Source organism: Arachis hypogaea, chromosome 6 (genome assembly GCF_003086295.3).
Source record: "Arachis hypogaea cultivar Tifrunner chromosome 6, arahy.Tifrunner.gnm2.J5K5, whole genome shotgun sequence".
Lineage (NCBI taxonomy): Eukaryota > Viridiplantae > Streptophyta > Magnoliopsida > Fabales > Fabaceae > Arachis > Arachis hypogaea.
Genome location: NC_092041.1, coordinates 95,417,194 through 95,426,148, shown reverse-complemented (window position 1 = coordinate 95,426,148; position 8,955 = coordinate 95,417,194). Strand labels below are relative to the sequence as shown.

Here is an 8,955-nt window from a genome sequence, read left to right as displayed (position 1 = left end):
AAAGTTAGAAACTCATTTATTGTTTACTCTAAACTTATTATATAATAATTGTGTATCAATAGTTACTAATATTTTATGATTCTACTTTTATATCTATTAAATATGTAAAAGGATGATAAAATTAAAATTAGTTGAGATGCAATTTATTTATAACTTAATTAAGAGATTTTATATTCAAATTTTAGAAATAGTTAAACAATAATTTTATAAATTATATATAATAAAAAATGTTAAAAAAGATTGTAAACTAACCCTTCTTATATCTCTATTTTATATGGTATAAATATATTAGAGATAATAGTTTATTGTCTAATTTTAAAAAGAATACGGGAGTAATTAATTATCATAAGTTTATATTTATATGGTAGAAGAAAATTTTATAAATATTGATATCCAAACCCGTATTTTTAAGTAAAGTCAAAACTCAAAAGTTCATTCTTCGTAAGCACTTTACAGTTTACACTCGAGATCGTATAAACTACGTAACCTTTTACCCCTTTATATATACGTACATAAATACAGACGACGCTACGGAAACGCGGAAAGATTCAGAGCAGAACAGAATATCAAACAACTCGCTTTATCCCTTCCTCCGACACCGAGTCCGACTCGGTGGGCTTCCCTTCCAACTTACAGTTACATACACTATTTAACCATTTTTCCCGCAACACATACACAGACACTGCCACAATTACACAAACATTTCTCTCACAATACACACAGTGTTAGAGAGAGAGAGAGACACACGCGCGCACTTAAAGCACAAAATCGAAATCGTTTATTTTCAGTGCCAACCGAAACGTGCATTTTGCGTCGTTTAATCCCCGTCTCCGTCGTTTAATACGACGGATCACTGTGACACGCCGTTTTCACAATCCCCGCCGTCGTTTCGCGATCTCCGTCATTGTTGTCGTCGTTGTCGTATTAAATTATAGCAATAACAGTTGAAAACCCCAAGGAACAGAGCTGGAGCCGCTACAAGATTCCAAGCAGTTGAAGGCTCCGCCAGTCGCCGCCGCCAACGGTCAGATCCGTTATCGATCGCCGTCCTCCGCCGAGCTCTTCGACGGACAGTCCAGCGGGAACTCACCTCCGTCACACGCCGCGGACCACAACTCGTCGGAATTCGAGCATTCCGGAAAAATGCTGAAGCGCCCCGGCCGCCAGGAGTCCCTCGCCGACAAGATCTACCGGTTCCGAGCAACGCTGCTCGTGGTGTCGATCCCGCTTATCCTCATCACCTTCGTTCTCTACATGATGCCTTCTTCTTCGTCTAATGAGTCCGTCGCAGAGTTCACCCTCGTCAACCGGAAGATTTCGCCGGAGAAGAATCCCGGCGGATCCTATGCCGTGATCTTTGACGCCGGCAGCTCCGGCAGCCGCGTCCACGTCTTTCACTTCGATCAAAACATGGATCTCGTCCACATTGGAAAAGATCTCGAGCTCTTCATTCAGGTCAAAATTAAATCGCTGATCTGTTTGCGGCTTTAGATCTTGCAGTTTTCTTTTTTTATCGTTTAACTTAATAGTGTTTGATTTTGTGTATTTTTGCAGATTAAACCCGGCTTGAGCGCGTACGCTCAGAATCCGCAGCAGGCAGCGGAATCTCTGGTCTCGCTTTTGGATAAGGCGGAGAGTGTAGTTCCAAGGGAATTGCGATCCAAAACACCAGTGCGAGTTGGGGTGAGTGTCTTCCTTTTACTACTATATTTTGTGTGTTAATTTTGCATGAGTTTTCTGAAGAAGACTTGAATTTGGATTTGTTTGATAATGCAGGCAACTGCTGGTTTGAGGGCTTTGGAAGGAGATGCATCTGATAGGATCTTGCAAGCGGTGATTATTGCTGTGTCCCTCTCATGTTGAATTATTTAAGCAGTTAACCGAACCTTCTTATTGATCTGAATTTCATTGATTTAAGGTGAGGGACTTGCTTAAACAAAGAAGCAGCTTGAAATCTGAGGCCGATGCGGTTACAGTGTTGGATGGAAATCAAGAAGGTGCTTTTCAATGGGTATGACTTGTAAACTTAATCTTGTTTGTACCATTATGTATCCTGAATAGAGGAGGATTGTCAAGCTTTTCATTGACATAGATTGGATTTATAAATCTGAGACCAGGTTAGGGACTAGAGGAGCATCGGCTTTCTATTACTTATGTAGGTCATAGAGCATATTACTAAAATTATCCCTTGATTTACCTGATGGTGATTGTTGTGGTGGTTGTGGGATTTGAATTCTATACAACAGGGTTTAATTGCTAGTGGTTGGGGAAACAAGATCCAAATGCCTCCTGGTCAAACTTTGTCCATTTCCAACCATAAAACAAGCAAGCCTGTAGGATGTGAATTCTCCAAAAAGAATGAAATGTTTCAGAATTACTATACTTCAGTTCATTGGCAGTCCAGTTTAATTGCTGATTCAGTCTATAATGAAATAGCAGTCAGATGTACAATCGATACTATTACAGTTCGAGTTAGTGCATTTTTTCTATAATAAATATTTTACAGGGGATTAAATTAAAATTTATGTATCATTTATAAAGAAAATTTGAGATTTGGGGGGTTCTCCGCCACTGGCAGTGGCTAGCTTGGTAGTCCTATCCTAGTTGAAGCAACCTTTTAACAAACATGCCCCGGTATCTACTATCATGATGGGGAGCATGTTTACAACTTAAACCAACTACATTGCATCTTTTGAAAAACCTGCAGGCCGAAATTGAAACATAAACAAACATGCGGATCACTAGTGTGTTTTTAATGTATGCTAGGCCAAAAGCTATTGTCTACATTCCCATCTTTGCTTGGTTTCAAAAACTGATATGGCAACTTTTACAACATGATTTGTTTCTGAGTTTGTGTAGTGCATAAAACTTGAGCCAGACCTGTTTTGACAGCTCCAATTTTGCATCCAAATTCCAATGGATTGTGATTGCATCTATTACTCATTGCCTCGGGGAAAATGAAAATATGGGTGTGGAGTGTTACTCGCTCTACGATTTTTGGGTAATTTAGTGAAGCTTGAATTATTATCTATTAATGCCATTCTGCTTAATGAGAAAATATTTTTTGTTAGTTGAAGAATGGGTTAAAAAGTTTGCTGGTTTACATATATTACTAGCTCTTCCATGGAATATGCGCTTGAAAATATTCTCTTAACATGCAGAAGTAGAATAACCTGCTTCTATGCTTGCTCTAGAGAGTTTCATTCTTCCTAATTCATTTTGATCTCCTGTTCCATGTAGGAACTTTTCATAATTTTATCCATCCTATTTGTATGATGGAATTCTTATTTATTTTGACATGCAGTCCTTGTTGAAAATGTCTGGCTTGTGAGTAATCTTAATGCATGCACTTTGTACTTTGGATTGTAATTGCATCACCTTTCTGTGACTTTGTGATTTTCCTCTGTAGCTTTAACTTGAGTTTTACCTGCTCCATATTCTCTTGAATTAGTGAACGCTTTGTTAACCGTTTTCTTATTGATCCAAAATGTTTTAAAGCCTATTAATATTTTGCTAACGACTGATGTATGTATAATAAGATTTTTCCAGGTAAAATTGATTTTATAATTTAACTATTATCTGTTGATTTGCAGCATCAATTTTCATATATTTTCTTTAAGTGTAATTTAATATTTTAGTTATTAAAAACTATTCAATCTGAATTAATATAGTGTTCATATTAATTCAAGTTTCCTAATTATTACTCTAGCAATCAGCCAACGTTGAAGATCCCTCACTATTTTTGTAGGGTGTGATTTTTATTTTTTTTTATTAAAGAAAGTAAGAGAAAGAGAAGGGAATGGATCCTCTCAATTGGAACTCAATTGTAAAATCCAATTGAGAGGGCTGGTTTAAATGAGAGTTGTTTTATACAAGACTGATATGATTTAATATGATTCTCTTGCATTAATGATCTAGACTAGAACAAAACGTCATGTGAGCATTTTAAGTGATCATCTAACCTTTTGATAACTTTTGATCCTGCCAACCATGTAGGTTGGTTATATGTTTATGTGTAAATGTGTGAGTTATGTACCGAGCCAATTAGAAATTAAGGACCTAATTGTAATTGTGTGGGTTGGGTAACTAGCCTAGTTGGGAAGTGAGTGAGGGTGAGCGTTCTGTTATGAGAGAGAGAGGTGAGAACTATAAAGGACTATGGGGAAGTAGTGGGAAGGGGTTAAAAAAAGAAAGAAGCAATGGGATCAGAGGCTAGGAGAGAATCAGATCTCTTGAATACGTGATACTTTCTTACACCTTTTTAGTAAATAATATAAACAAATACTAGGAAATTGGGTGATATCTCATTGATGAACTCCATCTTCCTTGCCCTATTATTACTGCTTCATTCTTCTACTTACTCTAGATGCCAGGTTCTTACATTGTTAAGTACCTAAAGAAATTAGGCAACAACACAACTTAAAAACTAGCTATTAAGGGGGAAGGACTACTCTGTTTAAATACAACATCAAGCATCTCATACCAACCGATATAGGACTTTGGGCACTCTATAATACCCAAGTCCCTAACAATACACCGCCCTTGGAAAGCCGAGTTCTACAGCGTCTTCACTCTATCTACACTGGTCAAGTGGTAGCCACTTTGCTACTAGCTATTAGTATTCGGTATTCACCTTAATCCAGCCTATGGGTAGCCCTTTCTATGACGCCGACAACCAAGGCTCTGATGCCATTGTAAAGTACCTATGGAAAGTGGGAAGCTACACCTTAAAAGCTAGCTACTAAAGGGGAAGAACCACTCTTTTTAAATATAACATCAAGCATCCCATACTACTTGATGTAGGACTTCGGCCATCCCATAATACCCAAGCCCCTAGCAGTGTGTGCGTGAGAGTGTGGCATCAGGAAATTATTATTTATTTTAGATCTCCAAAATTTAGAAAATAGATTTGTTTAAAATAACAGAAAGACCAAATTACTACAATATTTCGGTTGTTGGGTACAAAATTTTGAGTTGCAGCTTTGAGGGAATTAGGATATTGTATATTCTATCCCTTCTAAGAGAAGATTCAGTAATTTATTGATCTGACCTGGTCCTGTTTTTATTTAGGTGACTATCAACTATTTATTGGGAAATGTAGGAAAAGATTATTCAAAGACTGTTGGTGTAGTTGATCTTGGGGGTGGATCTGTTCAAATGGCATATGCCATTTCAGAGACGGATGCTGCCATGGCTCCTAAAGTATTGGAAGGAGAGGACCCATATGTTAAGGAGATGTTCTTGAGGGGAAGGAAATACTACCTCTATGTTCACAGGTTTCTACTTACTCTTGATATGCTATTTTGAGATGTTATCTTCTACAGCTTCTAGGAGCATTAACTTTTGGACCTGAATACTTCCACTTTTTGGTCTTTATCATGATATATATTCAGATATATAAGTTTTCCATGAGTACCATGCTCCAAGGCTAATATATTTTATAATATTTCAGTTATTTGCACTATGGTTTACTAGCAGCCCGTGCAGAGATTTTAAAGGTGTCTGATGATGCAGAAAACCCTTGCATCTTAGCTGGCTTCGATGGTAAATATAGCTTCTAATTTTTGTATGCTTATTGTTTGTTTTGATGCCCCTTTTTCTTTTAATTTTAACCGAATAGGGACAAGAAGCTCTTGAAGTCAGTTTTTGTTCATATTATTGTCATATGTATATATTTTCCCTTTGCACCTTATAATTTTGATAACAAGTAAATGTTTTCAATTCTTCTTAGGATCATATAATTATGGGGGAAAATCAATTAGGGCCTCATCTTCCCCTTCTGGTGCAAGCTTAAATGAATGCAAAGGCATAGCTCTTAAGGCTCTCAAAGTTAATGAGTCAACATGTACTCATATGAAGTGCACTTTTGGTGGGATATGGAATGGTGGAGGTGGGGATGGACAAAAGAACCTTTTTGTTGCCTCGTTTTTCTTTGATCGCGCAGCTGAGGTATTTTATCATGTTATCCAACCTTGGAGCAATTGCTGATAGTCGTCATTTCTAATGCCTCCTGTATGGCCATTCTAATCATGCTATTCATTCACAGGCTGGTATTGCTGACTCAAACTCACCTGTTGCAATAGTTCGCCCAGCAGATTTTGAGGATGCAGCTAAGAAAGCTTGTCAAACAAAACTTGAGGATGCCAAATCCAGTTATCCACATACAGAGGATGGAAACCTTCCATACATTTGCATGGATCTTGTATACCAATATACATTGCTTGTTGATGGATTTGGTAGGTTTTATTCAGATGCTAGTATAGTTGTGCATGAGAATGGTATTCGTGCGAAGTCTGAGTAACAGTGTTTTCTTCCTGCACTGATTTCTTCCATTTGTTGGCAGGTATCTATCCATGGCAAGAGATTACATTGGTGAAGAAAGTAAAATATAATGATGCCCTTGTTGAGGCAGCATGGCCCCTAGGCAGCGCCATAGAAGCTGTATCATCTACGTAACTGATACGTATATCGTCTAAATTGTTGGGGCACGAGTTTTATATGAACGTTTTTGAGCCAAAATACCGCCATCAATTATGATCAGAAATTGCTTTCAGGCTGAATTGACATTGGATATGAATATGAATTGTGTCGACATTTCGGGAATAATGGGAGAAGGTTAGCTTCATTAATTTTTCACATGTAATTAATTCAGATTATACCACCTGATTTATGGCCTTGGAAGATTCATTCGATTCATTAGTGCATCTAGATATATGTTGTTTTTAAGAGGTGAACTAAATGGTGATACTTATACCATTTCATTTTTGTTCTATAAATGATTGTATCCGTGGTAATAGTCAATCCTTTCCTTTCTCTCGTTGGGTTGTTGAGCTTTAGCAAAGGTTAAACATGCCAGCCAGTGGAGTACTGGAGTATCAGATAACTCATCGTTGTTTTACTCATACAATTAATCGCTAATTTATACAAACCACAATGGCACAGACTCGTTAATTTGGTATGATGTTTAAAACTTTCTCGATACTTCTGGCTGAGCAACATAGCATTTTATCCACTTTTGATTGGTGAATGTCAATTTTTTTTCATTCGTTTCTATAGTACCTGTGGTGGGTGTCTACCAGATATCACAATGGTGCCTTATTTCATATCACAAGCCATGATGAGTCCCGTTGGAAGTGAATTCATTGATTGCTTAAACTATATCTGCTGGGATGCAAGTTTTGAGTAGGATTGTAATGAATCTTTCATATACAAAATAATATGCTAATATCTCTCGGAATCAACCTCTTATTTTGTAAGAAGCCTCCTAGATATGTGATATTACTTGAGGGGTTAATTAGGCATGTGAAAGAAGCTGTCAGTCTCTTTTTTTTTTATTTTACCAAAGACTCAACCCACAACCTCTTAAGTAAATATGGAGAGATTATGTTATTTGAGCTATAACTTATTGGCAAGCTATCAATCTCATTAGAACAATGGATGCTAACAATGTTACTCCAAATTCTGTTAGCCTGTTACTTACAACTCCCTCATGAAACCTTTCTGCAAAGCCTGCGAAATGGATGAAACTAAAGAAGTCTTTGATGCCATGCTGAAGAACGGTCTATCACCAATGATTCGGACTCTTCGTGCTTTCTTTCGTATATTAAGAACCAAAGCAGAAGTATTTGAGCATAAAAATTTTTGAATTTTATAATTATATTAATTCTTTAATTGAATAATATATAACTATATATGATAACAAAAAATTATGACACATAATAAATTGAATTTTGGGTATATTTATTATTTCAATATAATAATCTTCTATTTGAGACCATCAATCATGTGTTTAGTTTTGTAATTCAAAGTTGATGTTGGCTAAATATATCTAATGTATAAGCGATATCAAGTTGTAATCAAAACATGATAACTTCCACTTAAGTAACACAGTATTATTATGCACTCTTTTTAAGTTTTAAGGAAACTTTTTACTGAGATTAATTCTATTATCTATCAATAGGTAACTGTAACTCTTTTTAGAATTTCCCTTTTATAATTTTTAGTTGATATCTTGTTATACTTTTTACTGAGAAAGATTTTCACAAATTAATTGATTCACTCTTTGCCATTAACTGCTGAAATTGATTTCTGATGAGGATCAATTTCTGTAAAACTTTCGTTCTTCTTCTGATGAACAATTCTATGAGGAATGCTTTTTTGAAGACCTGAACCGAGGAGGAAAAAAAATGCCATCATTGATTTCTTATCCGAAGAATATGTAGGATTTGAGTAATGATTGATTTTTTTATTTTATTTTTGAGTTATTGCGGCAGAATCATTTATGGTGGTTTTATTTTTTATTTTTTTTGGTTTTTCACGGTATCTCCCAACTCGGCAAGCCAATGATTAATCCGCCGTGATACTGAGCTTCATTTAAGGATTTGTCGTTGGCCAATGAGTTGCTGCATGCACAAGGCAGAATTCGAACTCCCGACATTAACTTAAACGGACTAACTAGCTAACCACTAATCCAACTTTGGTTCTTTATGGTGGTTTTATAATTATAGCAACTTCATAAAGTTGACTTCTCAAACTTTAAGATGGTTTTAAGTCTCTGTTTTTGACATTTTCAAATTTATGACGGTTCGAATTTGGGACCATGATGAACTGCTGGTTCGCTATACCCGCCTGTGACGTCACATGGGTCGATGGGATAGTCAGGGTAGAGAGCGATGACTAAATAGTCCTTGGAGATTCGGTGGAAGCTCTCCCTCTACCACGACCACGAGATTCACTCGATCTACTTCTGCTACCTATCTTCCTGTCTGTAAAGAGAATATATTATAACAATAATCAGCATATATACTACACAAATAATTCAATATTTAGATTATTTAAAAAAAATTGACATATATCCACCTTTACGGTTTCCACAAATCCAACTAACCTTAATTCACAGCATCAGTCAAAGCACAATTAAATTCACAAATTTTCTAGCAGAATATATTAACTTGT

General features: G+C 36.3%; 1 protein-coding gene and 1 non-coding gene across 2 annotated transcripts; both read left to right on the top strand.

The window, feature by feature from the left end:
- Nucleotides 1-409: 409 nt before the first annotated feature.
- On the top strand, nt 410-6,813 carry LOC112697026 (apyrase 2). Its single transcript, XM_025750006.3, has 9 exons — nt 410-1,455; nt 1,555-1,683; nt 1,777-1,833; nt 1,919-2,011; nt 5,071-5,276; nt 5,453-5,544; nt 5,732-5,949; nt 6,047-6,236; nt 6,344-6,813. The coding sequence occupies exons 1-9, from the start codon at nt 1,144-1,146 to the stop codon at nt 6,454-6,456; spliced, it is 1,410 nt and encodes a 469-aa protein (XP_025605791.1). The 5' UTR covers nt 410-1,143; the 3' UTR covers nt 6,457-6,813.
- Nucleotides 6,814-8,084: 1,271 nt separating this feature from the next.
- Nucleotides 8,085-8,180, top strand: LOC112700620 (small nucleolar RNA Z159/U59). Its single transcript, XR_003153526.1, has one exon. It is a non-coding gene; the product is annotated as a small nucleolar RNA Z159/U59 (small nucleolar RNA).
- The last annotated feature ends 775 nt before the right edge of the window (nt 8,181-8,955 follow it).